The following is an 18,239-nucleotide window of genomic DNA, read 5'->3' on the forward strand; positions in this document are numbered from 1 at the left end:
CATGAACAAGTCCATGGCTGTCCACCGAGTAGCCAGCACGATGGTGACCGAGATGGTCGAGGAAGCTACTGCCATCACAAAAGAACGTAAGGTCAGCTTCAAAAAGAGGCTGGTCCTGGATATCCAGCCGGGAGGAAAAGTGTGGTCAGTAGTAACTATGCAGTCATGGTCCACATTTTCCTCAATCCCCGGGAGGAAGGTAGCTGGATTGAGAGTAGTAGCCGGGGCTAATTGGACTCCTGGGTTTTCTAGAAGAGTAGCCTGATAGTGGGCCATCCTAGACGTGGTTAAAAACTTGTGTCCCCGGGCTTCAAGGATGGCTTTCACTCCATGGGGAACAAAGACCATCATAGGAGCACCCCAAGTGAATTTGTGGGCCATTTCTATGAGTCGACAGCAGGCAGCCACTGCCTTCAGACAGGGTGGAAGGCCCATCTCAACAGTGTCTAGGGCTTGACTCAGGTAAGCAACAGGTTGTGGGGGCCCAAGTTTTGTAAGAGGACACCTTGGCTCACTCCCTCTTTTTCACTGACACACAAAAAGAAGGGCTTTTCAGGGTTAAGCAAGCCCATGGCAGGGGCTTCAACAAGTCGTTGTTTGAGGATCCTGAAAGCCAGTTCTTGTTCGTGGTTCCAAATAAAGGGGTCCTTTTTAAGCACAACGGGTAGCCTCATAGGTTTGGCAAGAAGGGCAAATCCAGGGACCCAGAGATGGCAGTAGCTTGCTGAGCCGAGGAAAGCTTTCAGCTCCTTCCAGGAAGTCGGTACAGGGATCTGACAGACAGCCTCTTTGCGTTCTGGGCCCAAAGAACGAACGCCATTTGATATTTGGAATCCAAGGAAGCGGACACTGGTCTAGCAAACTTGGGCCTTTTTATAGGAAACTTTGTAGCCCCGGAGTCCAAGGAGGGCCAGCAAGTCATTAGTGCCCGTTGCACAGTGGGGCAAGTTGGGGGCACAAAGCAAAAGGTTGCCCACGTACCGCAGTAAAACCAAGCCCCCTCGGGTGTCAAAATCTTCCAAATCTTTAGCTAGAGCTTGGCCAAAAAGTGAGGGGGAATTTTTGAAACCTTGGGGAAGCCGTGTCCAGGTGTATTGTTTGGCACACGCTTCAGAGGGTCCTCTCCATTCAAAGGCAAAGATGGGGCGTGACTGGGGGGGCAGAGTAATGGAAAAGAACACATCTTTCAAATCCAAGACACTGAAATATAGGGCCTCTGGAGGGATGAGAGTCAAGATTGTATATGGGTTTGGGACCACAGGGTGAAGGGTCATTACCCTAGAGTTCACAGCTCTAAGATCCTGGACTGGACGAAACTCAGGCTTTGCAGGGTCATTGGTTGGTTTTGGAACAGGCAGGATCGGAGTATTCCAGCTGGACTCACAGGGGATAAGGATCCCAGCCTTCAGTAGATGAGAAAAATGTTTTGTCAGGACCCGTCGGGCATCTTCACGGATGGGATATCGGTGGACTCGGACGGGAACTGCATTGGGCTTCAGGTCGACAATAACAGGAGGGTGGTGCTTGGCATAGCCTGGCGGGTTGTACTCAGCCCAAACTGACCAATGTTTTAGGTGGAAATACTCTTTGTCACTAGTTTTGAGACCTGCATATCTCTCACAGTCCATGGATTAAAAAAAATGCTCAGATTCATCAGGTACATCTAGGGCTTCTTCGGCAGATTCTTCCAGGAGTACTCTGATGGGAGGATTCTGAGAAGTAAAAGACGCCAGGCAGAACGGCTTGCCACACAGCCTCCATTCTTCTGAGGCATCAACTTCAAGGGTACACAGAACCTTGGGGTTGGGGAGGGCCATCTCCAGACTGCCATCAGGGGTATAAAATGTAAAGGTGGCTCTCAATTTGCTGAGGAGATCCCGGCCCAGAAGGTTAATGGGGCAGTCAGGATTCAAGAGAAATTTATGTTGGACTCGGTGGCCCCCTAGGACACACTCCCGGGAATGTAAAAGTGGAAATTTAACCTCCTTGCCTGTCATCCCTACGACAGTCTTTGTTTGAGAGGTTACAGAGGCTACTGGATGAGTAACAAGGGATAGTTCAGCTCCAGTGTCGATCATAAAGGGCACAGGTTGGCCATCGACTTGCAAATAGACCATAGGTTCCTGGGAGCCAGAGGACAGGGAACCCGGTCTGACCTAATCATCTTCTTCAGCATGCAGTCCAGCCATTCCGACGAAACCCCAATCCTCTTCGTGTTCGGGGAAAACTTGACCTCCAGGGTAGTATTGGCCTCTCTGGATCGTTCCTGACATGAATCCCTGGCCTCGTCTGGAGCTGCTTGTTCCCCGGGCTTGAGGGGGCCCTCTTCCAATTCCTCTGCGGCCCCGTGGCCGTCCACCTCCCGGACCCCTTGACCCGGCAGCCATCTTACTCAGACATTCGGACTTCCAGTGCCCGTCCTGTTTACAGTATGCACAGGTGTCTCACCCTAATCCTTTTGGGAATTGTCTAACCCCGGGGGCGGGTTTAAATTGAAATCCTGGCCCATCGGAGGGATTCGGCCATCTGGGGTAAGGGTCATTTGATCCACGGAGGACAGCAGCGAGGAGCGTTGCTCTCTTCTTCATCTTGGCCTCTTCCTCTTTCCGTTCTTCCTTCTCTCAGTTAATAAAAACTTTCTGCGCAATCTCAAGGAGCTGGGACATATTCATTCCTTCGAAGCCTTCATGTTTTTGCAACTTCCTTCTAATGTCAGGGGCAGCCTGACTAACGAAGGAGGCATTCACCATGGTGCGGTTGCCTTCTGCCTCAGGGTTGAATGGGGTATAAAGACGATAGGCTCTATACAGTCTTTCAAGGAAAGTATATGGGGGCTCATTGGGTTCTTGGACAACATTTCTCAGTTTTGCCATGTTCATGGGTTTTCTCCCTGCCTCTCTGAGCCCTTGGAGCAAATAACCCCGATAGGTCTGTAGTCGGGCACAGTCTGCGGGATCATTAGGAAGCCAGTTGGGCTCTGTCTCGGGGTAAACATTCCGGAGATGAGTGGCCAGAACACCACCATTGGGGAGGGCATTCTCTGCAGCTTTACGGGCCGCTTCTAGGATGCAGCGCTTCTCCTCGGCGGTTAGGAGGGCCGACAGGAGCTGGTGACAATCCTACCAAGTGGGCAGGTGGGTAGTCATGATGGTGGTTATGAGTTCAGTCATTGGCCTTGGGTCCTCTGAATAAGGGGTGGTCTGGGACTTCCAGTTGCACAAGTCCACAGTGGTAAAAGTGTGATAGACATAGACCATGTTATTTCCATTTCCAGTTGGGGTCTCACGTAGGGGACAGATAACATTTGTCTTCAGCGGGGGTGTACAAGTTAACGGTCCGCTGGTTAATTGGGCATCATTAAATGAGGAAGAGAAATTGGAGCATTAGAAGGTCCAGACATTCCCGTGGACATCTCTTGCAACTCTGTCGTCAGTGGAGAAGGGAGGGATTTCCTGGCCAGGCAATCTAGAGTTGGTGGGGTCTGGACTCCAGTCTCGAGTAATCTGGCTGTCTCAGGGATGAGTGGGAGGCTGGGACTAGCAGAATTTTGAATAGAGCTCCATTGTTGTCTTACAGGATTCCACACTTCAGGTTCAGGATCTTTCTGGAGATGGAGGGGTGGTATCGGGGTTGCTGGTCCAGCAGACGGAGCTGAATTCGGAACATCATAAAGGGAAGGGTAGATTGATGATGTTGGGTTGCTGTTCTGGCCTCCATCCCCCATCTGTTTCTCTCCTGAAGAGACTGGGCTACAGTCCAAAGCTGACTCTTTATTTCTTTTCTCCCTCTCCTTTAATTCTGCAGCTTTAGTTTTTGACCTGGTTACTACAGGGCTTGGGGGCATATAGACCCAGGATGGATGGCGGCGTGCTGAGTTGGGTGGGGGCCTGAAAGGCACGAGGTCTTCTTCTTCTGGTGGAATCAATTGGGGAGCTGTAGGCTTTGATTGGGCTTTAGATTTCACAGCACAAATCCTTGTGGGTCTCAGCAGGCGAGCAGACTGAAACGTCCGCACCAGAGAGGGATGGTGCCTGGCATAGTAATACCAGGAATCAATATAAGGGAATTGATCTGGATGGTCACCATTTGGGTCTGTAACAGCAGCAAAGACCCTCCTCAGTAGTTCTGAATCCATTGAGCCTTCTGGGGGCCAGCAGGCCCCAAACTCAGGCCAGTCTATGGTGCACAGAGTCTCCAAGAAGTTAGGACTCAGGGGCTCATCTCCACCATAGTCTCCACCCAAAATATCTGAGAAATTCTTGAGCATAAACTTCAGGGGAGTTGTGGACTTTCCCTGACTCCCACCCATGACAAAAACACAATAGACAAATAGACAGACAAAAGGTTGGGGAACAAGGAGACCAGTAAGGGGTCTGGCGACTCCTGAGACAAAAGGGGGTCCCTTTCCACAACTGCTTCCCTCATCAGTGGCCGGATCAAAGTCTCCCTGTCCGAAAACGCACTTCAAAGGTCCACTTTCAAGTTGGCTTTCTCCCACTATTGGCTTCTCTCTCTGTGCCACGGGAGTCCGACCGCACATTCACACACACCATTCACACTATAACAGTTCCCAACCCAGATCACAAAGAAGCCTCTGCTTCTTTTTCCTGCCTGACTGAAAAACCTGAACCAGATAAGGGAGTGATCAGGTTCCTTCTTCTCCCACACAGGGGGAGGACTGATAAACCCAGATTATACTGACCTGTCCTGAAGATTCCGGAATCCCTGGCTTGAGTCTCCTTCTGCCCAGGTCCACTTTGAGCGAGCGACAGCAGGGAAGAGCTGGCAGGAGTTGAGGAACAATCGGCTTTCCAAAATTGGAAATGGGCCCTGCCAAAAGTTCGTCACTCTCCGTATGACTGTACGCTGCAGTCATGGCTCAGGGGGGCCACAAGAGCCCGGTCTTCCCAAGGGCAAAGCCCTTGGCTCAGACTTTCCCTTTCTCCCCGGCCAATGCACCAGAAATGTAGCAGGAATTCTGAGAGACAGACCACCAGGGAGTCAGCAAGGAGAATCAACAGTTGTTTATTAAGCACACAGTACAGCCAAAAGCACCTCTCAGGGCACTTTCAAAACAGGGCGTGTACCCCGAATGCAGGTTTGAGCCGAATTAAATAGTTTTCCAACAGAGTACAGAAAAAAAAATCATTTCTTAGAATTGGCATGCAAGATTATCACAGACATTGACCATGAAGCCTGAAGCATTGTGTTCTTTTGCAAAACCACGAACATCCTTGGCTCATCACATGTCCCTTGTGGGAAGGGCGATATTTTCCTGTTATCAGCCAGGTGTTAACTTTCTTCATGACAGAATAACAAGCAGAGTTCAGCGCAGCCTTAGAAACGGGCCTAGCAATGCCTAATATGGTCAGGCAAGCTTGTCTTCCTACTTGCCAAAGCAATGAGTTGTTTTCTTTTTTCTATTTGCAAAAGCTATGTTCCCTTAATGATTTGCAAAAGCAAATGCATTTCCCTAATGGAATTGCCTTATAATGCAAGCAAATTGCAGGTAAATGCTTCATATTAGAATGTTACTTAGAGTTCCCTTCTGTATTTTTGTTATATTACTTATTTGCCAAAAGTAATAGTGAGTATGCAGAGTGGACGAAAATATGCAGTACTGAGTATGGAGCAATGGTGAAATTAACAACTCATCTGAAAAACAGATTAGTTATGAAATCTGAAATGTAAAATGTTGAAAATAAATGTATCCCAACAAAAGTCAGTTTTATTGTATTTTATAGGCAGTGTCCCAAAAACTTTTCAGTGTCATGAAGGGGATGTTGGGGAGAAATATTTCCTATTTCTTATAATTTTGTTATATATAATCACCTTTTGAATATGAATATATATATAATGTTATGACATGTAATCATTTTTCTTTTCTGTATTTCCTTTTTATTATCTTGATTTAAAAAAATAAAATATATACAGATATAAATCAAATAAAAATAAAATGTCACTTATAACAAACCTCAAAATTCTTCATTAATGATAATAAAGTGTTAAGGGCTTGCCTATGGTGAGGTGTATTGCTGCTCATGCTTACCTGATGCTTACCTGATGGTGATGTTTCAGGGCTTCCATTATATCTGTCTATAACTGTTTTAGGATTTCAAGTGAAAATGGGTTCCAATGCAAAGCCCTGTATGCATTTCCATGAAGCTCCTGCTCTATTTATTTCAAAGGACGGACTATAGCACATGAAAGGGATTTGCATACGGAACTGTCCCCACCACTATACTTAGTGAAAGGGAGTGTGGGGGGGGAAGCACTCACCATGCATCAAATAAGCCTCAGGTGCTCATAACTTTATTGAAAACAGTCACTGGGGATCACCACAAAATGGTGTCGGGGGGGGAGTTATGTGTGTGTGCTGAATGCCATCAAGTTGCTTCCAACTTATGGTGACCTGACCTAATAAATCGATGACTTCCATTAACTTTTCCTAGCATGATTGCCTTTTCCAGTAAGTCTTGTCTTCACATGATGCAACTAAAATATTACAGCTTCAGTTTAGTCATCTTAGGGGTGGGGGTTATAGCCAGTTATAAAATCACAATATTTTGGGAGGTTCCAAGACAAGCATCTTTCTACATTGGAGTAGGGATGCCAGTCTCCAGGTGGGTTCTGGGGATCCTCTGGAATTACAGCTCATCTCCAGACTACGAAGATCAGTTCCCTTGGAGAACATGGATGCCTTGGAGGGGGTATCTATGGCATACCCCACTGAGGTCCCTGTCCTCCCCGGGGTCTATCCCCAAATCTCCAGGAGTTTCCCAAATGGATCTGGCAACCCTACCCCTCCCATTCCCCACTGGTGGCCGGAGGGGACCTCACAACCCTATGTTGGAGGCATCTGTTTCTGAATGGGTGCTTCCTGGAAACGTGAAGGTTGATGCCTCCTGGGCTTTCCTGAAGCAACTCCTATTCCAATGAGGTGGGGAGAAGCCAGGACTGGTTCTTTGCTTTGGGGAAGAACGAATTGGACACCATGGCACTAATGCACCAGTTGGTAATCTGGACAAACCTGCCTGCTGAGATCCTCATTAGAGCTCTTTTGCATGAGCCACCCCTACCTGAATGAAATCTAAAATGAAACATTGCAATCCCAAAATGAAATCTACTTGTCAAGACCAAACACTGGACTTTTCCTGCATTCTAATTTTCCTCCCTTGTAAATTCCTGTTTCCTTAGGGTTCCCCCCCCCGTTCCACATGTGTTTTGCTCTCTTTAGTGGTCAATTCAATATCACATTGATTTATGTTGCAGTTTAAACCTGCAGAGACTGATGCTGCACATAAACCGACATGATATTGAATTGGTCACTAGAGGGAGTAACAAGTGCCATCAGGAGGTCCAGCAGAATATGGTTATATTCATATATCTATTAAGGTCTGAGGAAGGAAGACAAAAGGATAATCTCTTTAATGAAAACATTGGCATTTGCTTATTGAATACTGGCCTATTCAAAGCATAACCATCAATTGACATTAATCATGTACACACAGCTCACTGCTTATGTATGTTTACTTAGATGTAAGTGAGACTTGGTCCTAAGCAAGTGTGCATAGAAATGCAGCTTTCATCTTTTACGGTCCATGTATTTAAGTGTATGCATTGATGTTTAGTTATCCGTACAGATTACTTTTTTTATGAGAAAAAAACCATATACTTTTCATCCCATATGATTTCTATCTTGGTATTTTATGTTTGTTTTGAAAATACATTTATGGCCCTTAGGCAAAGTAACTGGCTGAGTGGAAGGGCAAAAAGAGGTCCTGAGTCAAAACTGGAAAATTAGGCAGGGTACAGTGCTGGATTAGCCAGACAGAAGGGGCAGAAATAATACTAGATCAGGAACAAAGGTAGGTTGGAATGGGGAAGGAGAGAGGGAGAAGGAGAGGAGGGGAGAGAGGGAGGGGGAGGGAGAAAGACAGAGGGAGGGAATAGAATAGAACAGAATGTAGTACTAGGGTTTCAGATGGGTTTCAATGGAGTAGCCATTTTTCCCCCTGGTAGGGTTCTTGTGTCTTTAAACTGCTGCATTTAAAAACATCAGTTGGCATTAAAGCTCAAGGCTCTGACTGCTGGATTTCTGCTTGCCTGGCAGATGTGAAAGGCATAAGAGCTCTGCCAGGCAGAAAGTTGGCAACCCGACTTGAGAGCAACTCAACAATGTTGCTGGAGAACAAAGGACAGAGGGAGGAAAGGGAAAGTTTTTTCTGAGTTAACCAATGGGGATTCAGGGAAGGGAATATCACAAGACATCAGTGGTGTGTTTCTTGGCTGATATAGGCCTCAAATGAACTGAAAGCTGTGGCAATCTGCACATGCACCATGCTCAAAATCTGGAAATTTATTTATTTATTTTATTTATTTATACATTCAATTTATATACCGCTCTAACCTAACAGGTCTCTGAGCGGTTTACAGTTTCCAGATACCCCTAACTAGGGCCACATTGTGTAGGGTAGTGTCTGCCTACCAGCACCCAGGGCTTGTTGTTTATCTGGCATCTTTTTCCAGCGGGCTTTTTCCAGCGGGCTTCGGGTGTCGATGTCCTTCTGGTGTCCCCTCCTTGGAAATTAAATGAAATGGAAGGGGGGAGACGAAGAGGGATTCCTAGTACATCAGTTCTGCTTTGGAAAGAAGAGCGATCATTTGGAATCTGAAATCTAGGAAAGATTCTGTTAAATACTGGGTTCTGGATGCATTGCAGTGATCAGCTCTAGTTTATTTAGTGATTTCAGGAACGCAACAAAGACAAGCAGCAAGGTTTGAGCCCTGCTTATAAAGCATGCAAATACCACACCCTACACATACCCACTCCCAAGGACAGGCTATTTGCATTACACTTCTTATCTATTGGTCTATTCCAGGATCCTGGTAAGCTATTGTTCTAGAGTAGCAAGCTCACCCAGTTCTAGGTACACCTTGAGGGCTGACTTAGGCTCAATACATAACAAATTCTATGCAAGATAATTCTGGGGCATATATTATTTTTAGAACAGTGGCGAGATCAAAGTCATGGTTTTAAAAGAGATCTAACTGAAGTATGATCCCACTGAATGGAAAGAGCAGGCAGAACTGGTGGTGTGCGTGGAGGAAGAGTGGTATTGCTGTTGTGAATGTCTGGAACACAAAGGAACTGCAAAAACCTCAGGGTAAAACCAAATGAGAAGCTGCAAGATGTATAATGCCAGGGAGGTAGCTGTGTTGATTACAGCAAAATTTAAGGGGAGCCACAGAATTTATTCATGCATAAGCTTTGGCGAGTCACAGTTCGCTTCATGAGATGCATGAAATACGCACACACATATCCATTAGACAGATACATTCATACTTCATGTTTAAAGTGAGCTCTGCCTCATGAATGTTTACGTTGGAATAAATGTTAATAATTTCTAAACTGCCATTGGACTAATGTTTAATTTTGAGGTTCCATAAATTCCAGGGCATTTCTTTGGCACATATTCTATTACTAAATAGCAGTTATGAGTGAGAGTGGTTAACTAGTTCACTAATATGCCCTATAAGGGTGAAACATTCAGGCACTACACCAATCACCTGGATGCTTCCCCCACAGGGGAAATAACAGCTGTGAATATTTAAGGCTGGGTAAACATCAATGTGTGAAAAAGTTAATTTCCCTCCCTCTGCTACCGTCCAGCTCCTAACTGGAGATCTAGTCATGTATCACTGGACATCTTGTCTTGCTTTTCTCTTTGTGGAATGTCTGAATGTGTGAAAGAGTTAACTTCCAGATTGGTGTAGTGGTTAAGAGCGTGGACTCTAATCTGGGAGAACTGGGTTTAATTTCCCACTCCTCTACATGCAGCTGCTGGTGTGACCTTGGGTCAGTCACATGTTCCTTCAGAGCTGTTCTCTCAAGGGCAGTTCTCTCAGAGCTCTCTCAGCCCCACCTACGGTACCTCACAGGGTGTCTGTTGTGGGGGGTGGAAGGGAAAGGAGATTGTAAGACACTCTGAGACTCCGAGTGAAGAGCGGGGTATAAATCTAATCTCCTACTCCTCCTCCTCGTCTGCTATGGTCCAGATTCTACCTGGACATCTTGTCTTGCTTTTCTCTTTGTGTCATGTCTGAATGGATCTGTATCCAGCTCCTTTTATGTGCAGGTGTCTTATTCATGTGGAAAAGCCAAACATCAAATAAATCATGGTTGTGTCACCCAATGAAAGCAATCTTAGTTCACCAGCCATAGGAGTGGCAATTGAGTAATCAATATAATAAAAACACATGTTTGTATAGCATCGTCAGTCATCATTCGCAAAATGAAAACATGCTTAGGACTTGCTATGCAGTCTTCCTTCAATCTGAGATGGGGCATGCCCACATTAGAACATGGCTTAGTGTTCAACAGATGTGATGTGTATCATGCATCTCTGTCCAGCTATGAAACACAGAGTGCCAGCTTGTGCAGCCTTAAGTTGCCTCTGGTCCATGCAGGGAAGGTAGAGGGACTTCCCTGTTCAAAATGATTCTATCATTAGCATTTGTAAAGGGAAAAACACTTGTCTGTATATTTCTTCCCCTCCTTGTGTATGCTAATAACAAAGCAGGGAGCCCAATTTCAACTAGAAAAAAGAGCAGAGGATACAAGGGTGAACCTCCCTGCATGACACAGAGGCAAATTGAGGCAGCATGGGCCTGCATTTTATAGATAAGCATGATCATATCATCTATTCGATGAGTTTCTTCTCATATGTTTGAGGAGGACGGATGCCTCTCTTAAGAGGGCACCTGGTACTCAGAGTTTTTCATAATCACTTGTAGTTTTTAAAAAAGAGTTCCTGATTAGTCAGGGGGACCTTTTTAGTTAGTAAAAGAGAAGTAAATGAGGAACAGAAAAATGCCTTCATCGGAATGCATGTTCAAATATTTGCTAAAGTGAACCTCAAGCGTGCTTACCTTGAATGTTGAATAGTCAATCGAGGCATTATCTTAGATAACAGCACCATCTATTGAGAAGCTTCCGTAATATTTTGAGTTTCTGGCACCAGAGAGTTTATTTCTATTGAGAGTCATGTTAATTATAGTGCAGCTGGGCTCACCGACGCCTTCCTACCTTGCTGCTGATTGTATTAAAATGCAGCTTGGTTAGTGAGGATTCCAACTCCAGAGTTCTTTTGTACCCCAAAGGTAATCTGAGCACTTTGAGTTTCATCTCTCATGTTTCTGTTTTGAAAGCATAATTTGCTGCATCTTTCCTCAAGAAAAAGTGAGATTAAAAAAAAAACCAAGCAAAAACCAATCTGAATTCGAATAGTTGCAGGACAGGCCTATGCCTCAATCTAGCCAATTTGGAGTAGTGGTTAAGAGCACGGACTCTGATCTGGGAGAACCGGATTTGATTCCCCACTCCTCCACATGCAGCTGCTGGTGCGACTTTGGGTCAGTCATAAGTTCTTTCAGAGATGTTCTCTCATGACCAGTCCTTGAAAGAGCTCTCTCAGCCTCACTTACCTCACAGGGTATCTGTTGTGGAGAGGAGAGGGGAAAGGAGATTGTAAGGTGCTTTGAGACTCCTTCAGGTAGTGAAGGGCATGGTATAAATCCAATCTCCTCCTCCTCCTCCTCCTCCTCGCCTGATGCCAAAGCCACACCAAAGCCTTTCCCCAAACAATCCCAAGAATATATATTTTTGTATCAAATCATTTCTACCCCACCCACCCATAGAATGGACCCTTCACCTGGCCGATGAGAACATGTCAAAAATGCAGAAATGATCCTTTCCTTTCCTTTTATCCACTGAGAAGCTCATTGATTCACAGATCTTGAGCAGCAGAAGATACTTGCTTCTTATTTTTTGGATGCAAGGGCTAAAAGGACTAAGACAAATTTTGCAGTTGCTAGAGTGAACGTAGGAACCTTATTGCTGAGCAAAAGAGCCAGGGTTTCCAGAGTGCAGGGGGATGGTTGGCTGATTAGCGACGTAATATAGTGATCCTTTATACTCTGAAAGAACCTGCATTCAAGCAGGGTGAAATGACCGTTTCGGTGAAAAATCGTAAAACCAATATTGTTAAAATCAGTACCTTCAATCCACCTTTAGAATAGAACCATCATTTAAAAATAATAATCATAATTCGTTCACTAGCAACAATTGAAAACTAGTATGGATAGGAAAAAATGGAGCTAATTTCAACCAATGATGCAGCAGCATTAACTATAAACTCCATGGTAAGGAATTATGTAATACATTTCTTCAGTGGAATACCATGGAACTTCAATCAAGAAGTTCCAGTTTCAGCTGCACCACTGGTACTCTGTCCTGTCATACTTCAAATAGTGGAGGGACACCAAGTTGCAGTATTTATGGATCCTTGGACACAAAGTGTGCATAGACTTGTTGCAGCTTTTCTTTCTGCCCCAATCATGGTGGTTTTCCATGACTCAGCACCCTGACTAATGTGGGCCACCAGCAAAAGTAGAGAATAACTTCCACATACTCTTAGGGTAGCCAGCCTGCCCCCAGATTCTCTCTCCTGCTGCTGTTCTGAGCAGCAGCCGGAGAATAAAATGGCTGTGGTCCAATGGTGTGATGTCTCTTCTGGGGAAAAGCCAGAAGTGATGTCAGTCCTCTCTAGGAATCATTGAAAAATCTATAGTAAAATTAGTGATTCTGACAGAGTCGATTCCTAGACAGTAGTTTCCAGGGATCCCTAGAGAGTTGTCACATCACATTTGGGTTTTCCCTGGAAGTGATTTCATACCATTGCTGCCCCCCATGTCCTTACCTCCTGATCTTCCTCTGCTTGCCAAGCCTACCTTTGCAGCTCATATGAATTCTGCTATGCTCTGTCAGTCCTGGCAGATGTAAGGAGAGCTAGAAAGAGTCACTGCAATGTTGCAGGGCTCATTGGTCGAACTGCTGGGAGGAAGCAGGAGGATTTCTTGTGTGCTGCTTCCAACACAGGCTGCAGGTACTTCCCCCAAGGCCTGTAGTGGTGGTGATGCAAAAAGGGGGCGGTGCCTTGTCATGCCCCTCCAATCAGCATTACAGGTTGGTGTGAAATCTTTCAGGTGTAAATTTTCGGCGCACGCTGCTTGTTGGACTGCGGCTTCGGCTATTCGTCCCATCAGGCTCTAGCCGCGCTGCGTCGCCTCGCAGCTGCGTCGTCTGGCCCCGCCTCCATCCGATGTTACCTCCACGGTTCGTCGGACTGCCATTGTTCTTCCTCGCTGCCTTTCTCACTGCCGCCTCTCTCTCACCTCTCCCGTTGCCGCCGCCTCCGTTAGCCCTCCTGGCACGGAACCAGGAGGAGGGTGCCGGGAGCTGGGACTGAGGGCCGGGAGCTCACTCCGGCTGCGATGGGGATTCGAACAGCCATTATGGCTGTTCGCTATTGATGTTACTAGCAGGTGCTTAAGCTGCCTGTGCCACCGCTCCCTTTTGTTCATCAATGTATCTACTAATTCTATCATTAATAATGGATTTTACCCAGTATTGCTGTTAGACTGACTGGCCTGTAATTTCCCTCACTAAGTCCCCTGAGTCCACCTAACACCCAAACCCCAGCAAGGGAGAGGTGTTCACATTCACAATCAGGAATAAATGAATGTGCTGTGCTTTTAACAAGTTCCTTGCCTCTCTGTCTAACTGACAACAGCCAACAGAGTAGCGGCTGCAGAGCTGAGCTGAGGGTATATATAGCATTCTGATCCCATAGAGCAGAATGGGAACTCTGTTATTGGCAGCCAGTAGTGCCTGTTACTCTTTGGAGGACTGCTACTGGTACTTCCAAGGCTGGAGAATCCCCCCCCCCCCGCTGCTTTGAAGTTTCGTAAACATTTTAATTGAGTGGAGATAGTCTGTCTCGAAATGAATCCATTCATAAACTGCCATGAACCACCATGAACAGCATGAAAGTTCATGAAATGTTCAAGCTGGTCACCCTGCCACAAACTTTGCTTTATGAACTATGGACTGGCCAATTCATGACAAACTTTTGGTTGTGAGCCGGTTTGTGCCCATTCCTGTGGGTAAACTCCAGGTTTTTTTGTACACTAGGCGAGGCTACCTTCTGGTGCGCCCCCTCAGCATCCGCCAACCGTGTAGATCCCGAGGAGCAGCCCATTGCAGGTGGGCAGCTGCACCTGCCTGTTGGCCGTGTGCCGCTGGTTGAGGCGGTGCTTCCCCCATCCCCGTCCCGGCCGCTCCGATGGGTGACCCCTGGGGTGCCTAGACTGACACAGAGAGGGGAGGGGAGGGAAGGTCAGCTCGGCTGGGTTGCCAGTGGAGGGCGGGATGAGCGGCCACCTGACCCTTTGCTCTGGACGGCTCGGTGCTGCTTGAACGACCACAAGTGAGCAGAACTTTTCTTTTGTTGTTGTGGTGGTGGCAGCGGTAGCAGGGTTCGCTTTTGTCCGGCTCCTTTCAGGAAGGGACGCAAGAGGCAAATGTGAGTGAGGAGCCCAGAGGGGAGGCGGTGGTGAGTCCCGGGAGCCATCAAACGCATCAGGGAAAAGCCAGGTAAGGCCAGGGGGGTGCAGGCGTGCGGCCTGGGGGGGCGGCAGGCCGGCCAGAGTTGTGCAGAGCCACTGACGCCCTCATCAAGCCAGCGCCTTAGGCCACGGTCTAAATTTTGTCTATGACGGGCTGGCCCTGCACACAATGTAGTTTATAGCACATGAGAACCCAGCTACCATTCTTGTTAAAACTCCACAGCATAAAATCAGCATCATCATCCTTCCTTTTAAAAGTTGGAGCCACAATTTTTGAAGTTGTAGATTATAATAATTCAATAGCACAACCAAAGAAAACAACCATATACAAATGGTTAAAGCAATTTGTTGCCTCCATGATGTACAAAGTTATCTTGGATTTATCTCTCATGGTAACAAACTGGGTAATACATGAAGTTTTATCAGCATCACACGAATCTGAGTCAGACCATTGGTCTACCAAGGTCACTATTGCCTACTCTGACTGGCAGTGGCTCTCCACTGTCTCAGGTGGAAGTCTTACACATCACCTGATCCTTTGAACTGGAGATGCCAGGGATTGAACCGAGGACCTTCTACATGCAAACCAGATGCTCTACCACTAAATTACTAAACACTTTTCTTAAGCAATGTGGTAATCTAACTGAGATGTTACAGATGAATGGATAACATTGGCAGGATTATGTTCTTAAAAGAAAGAAACTTGGAGCTGTTTGCTGAAGGGCACCCTTAAAGGTCTACTCTGGATCAGGAGAGTAGTGTTGACAACCTCCAGGTGGGGCCTGGAGTTCTTGCAGTGTTACAATTTATCTCCAGATGACAGAAGTCTGTTCCATTAGAGAAAATGGCTGCTTTGGAAGGTTGACTCTGTGGCATTATACCCCACTGAAGTCCCTCCACTCCCCAAACCTGTCCTCCCTTAGTGTCCTCCTCCAGATCTCCAGGAGTTTCCTAACCCAGAGCTGGCAACCCTATGAGGATCTAGGGCTGCCAAGTGGGGGCGGATAAACCCCCACTTTGGAGGCCCGATTTCCACCGCTGCGGAATCGGGCCCCGGGGGGAACCCCACCCCGATGTGCGCATCACCAGGAAGTGACATTATGACACCGGGCATGCTGGGGGCGGGGCTACGACCATCCGAGGGGAAACTCTATGGTTTCCCCTCAAATGGTCGTGGCCCCACCCCCAGCGTGCCCGGCGTCATAACGTCACTTCCTGGTGACGTGCGCGCGCTCTGGGATCCACCCGGGAGTCCCCTGCTGCGGAGGTAAGCTATACTTGGCAACCCTATGAGGATCACAGGACAACCCAAAAGTGCTAGGTCTTCTGTACCTGATGATACTGTTATGTAGTTCCTTTTCAAGAGGCTAGCCAAGAAAGCCTCAGTGTAAGCAGGAGAATAGGGGGTTCACCATTTCACTTATCTGAGAGTAACCTGCAGGAGTGTTGGGCCTACACAAACTGATCAGATTCAGGCCAGGACACTTCTCGGCCCAGCTGACAGGAAACAGTTTTCAGTTAAGTACTGATGTATCTCCTTTTCCCCAAGCCGAATTATCTGGTCTGGATTTCAGTGTTAATAAATAAATATGTTAAGTTAAGTTATCGCTCCTCTATGCAATAGATAGACACCATTGGTTATTCAGAAGGGAGAAGAAGGAATTCACTGGGAGGATCAATGAGTTGGATACTGTCACCAACCTTGAGGTGGTGGCTGTAGGTCTTCAGGGTTTACAACTGATCTCCAGGTGACAGAGATCAGTTTAGTTGGAAAAAATGGTCGCCTTGGAGAGTGGGCTCTATGGCATTATATTCCACTAATCTCCCTTCTTTCGCCAAACCCCATCCTCCTCAGACCCCATCCCCAAAATCTACTTGTATTTCCCATCCTGGAGCTGGCAATCCAATTGGACCCAGTCAGCTTTCCCATTTGTAAAGAAGGTGGAGTGGGTATAGGGCTGCCAAATCCCCCTGGGGGGCGGATTTCCCCCCGCTTTGAAGGCCCTATTTCTGCCCCCGCGGAATCAGGCCCCAGGGGAAACCCCACCCCCGCGTGCACGTCACTTCGCTGTGACGTCATGATGCCGGGCAAGCTGGGGGCGGGGCACAGCCATTTGAGGGGAAAACATAGAGTTTTCCCCTCAAATGGCAGCTCTATGTTTTCCCCTCAAATGGCTGTGCCCCACCCCCAGTGTACCCGGCATCATGACGTCGCAGGGAAGTGATGTGCACGCGGCACGCGCACACACCGGGAGCGAACCCAAAGTCCCCCACCAGCAGGTAAGTCCGGACTTGGGAACCCTAAGTGGGTATCCTTTGTTGATGCTAGGGAATCATGGGCTCTTCTTGTACAAAAACCATGAACGATAGGAACTTGTAATAAGGGAGTTGAGTGAGACTGAATGAATAAGTTCAGCATCAGCTACTAAAACCCGCTCAGAGTCATTGTTTTTTATGAAGGGATTCAGTGCTATTATCAATTTATCTTGCTATGGGTTTTTTTTAATGGCACCTGGTGTAACAGAAGCCTAATCTCAACAGGGTCTCCATACCAGTGTGATAAAAGTAGTCATAAGGGATGATTATCTCTACTGGAGCCAATTAACTGTCACTGAAGAGTAATACTTAAAATTTTTATCCTTCGGACTGCTAAAGGGCTATTATCCTTGGAAGTTCTCCGCTCCTAGAATGGCTCACTTACCCCCTTCTTTGGTGACCACAGGACAGAACAGTGATATATTGAAAGTTTGACCTTACTGCAGGGGAAAAAAAATCATTAAATACTGATTGCTAGATTATTTCTTTCACAAGTACTCATTTAAGGAGGTTCAATTATGCCTGCAAAATTGATTTGGTGGATAACAAATGTATTTGCTTAATGGGCCTCCACATTTCGAAGAAGCAACATCTATTACGTTTTGCTGTACCCCATGGTACAGCAGAAGTTTAATCTCTTTGCCAATTATTTCAGCATTTGAAAGAATTTAGCACATTTTTGAAAAACCCAAAACAAAGCCAATGTTTTAGAAGGTACCTTTCGCCAACATTTATTTAAGAATGGCAGATGATGTCTATGACAGTCCCTTGTCTAGCCCATTTTTATAGAGCTTTTATCACAACTGTGAAAGTATCACTTACAGAAGAGGCAATTCCTTAAAAAAAATTATGTCAGCTTCTTCTCTTGACCAGCCATCTGGAGACAGTGAAGATCACATAAAGTCAGCAGTTCTATTAAATAAGGAAACGGTTAAACATGGACCATAAAACCAGTCATCTCCAATGATGCATCAACACTTGCTTAAATCCACTGCTCCTCAGTTTGTGCACTTGTGGAAGCCCTCCATTTCAAGCAAACATGTCCAGAATTCCTGTTGATGAGACTTCAATGGGCTTAGAAGGGTGTCACTTTGCTTAAGATTTGCACTGATCAGGGCTCTTTTTGTAGAAAAAGTCCAGCAGGAACTCATTAGCATAATAGGCCACACCCAACAGCAGGAACTCATTAGCATATTGGGCCACACCCCTGACAGCACAGCTCATTAGCACATTAGGCCGCACCCCCATGTTACCAGAAGTGGGGTTATCCAGCGACACCCACTTTTTGTTTCTTATTCTGTTTACCTTGTTTGTTGTCAAAACCCAGGGCTTTTCTTGTTGCAGGAACGCCTTTGCATGTTAGGCCACACACCCCTAATGTAGCCAATCCTAATGAGTTCCTGCTGCTGGGTGTGGCCTATTATGCTAATGAGTTCCTGCTGGGCGTGGCCAAC

At 46.5% G+C, this 18,239-nt stretch overlaps 1 protein-coding gene across 1 annotated transcript; it reads right to left on the minus strand.

The window, feature by feature from the left end:
* Window positions 1-854: 854 nt before the first annotated feature.
* On the minus strand, window positions 855-1,628 carry LOC107124796 (endogenous retrovirus group K member 25 Pol protein-like). The gene has a single exon (XM_015428305.1). It carries the CDS (start codon window positions 1,626-1,628, stop codon window positions 855-857), a length of 774 nt encoding a protein of 257 aa, XP_015283791.1.
* Between the last annotated feature and the right edge of the window lie 16,611 nt (window positions 1,629-18,239).

Source organism: Gekko japonicus, unplaced genomic scaffold (assembly GCF_001447785.1).
Source record: "Gekko japonicus isolate JY-2015 unplaced genomic scaffold, Gekko_japonicus_V1.1 scaffold3218, whole genome shotgun sequence".
In the NCBI taxonomy this organism is placed as follows: Eukaryota; Metazoa; Chordata; class Lepidosauria; order Squamata; family Gekkonidae; genus Gekko; species Gekko japonicus.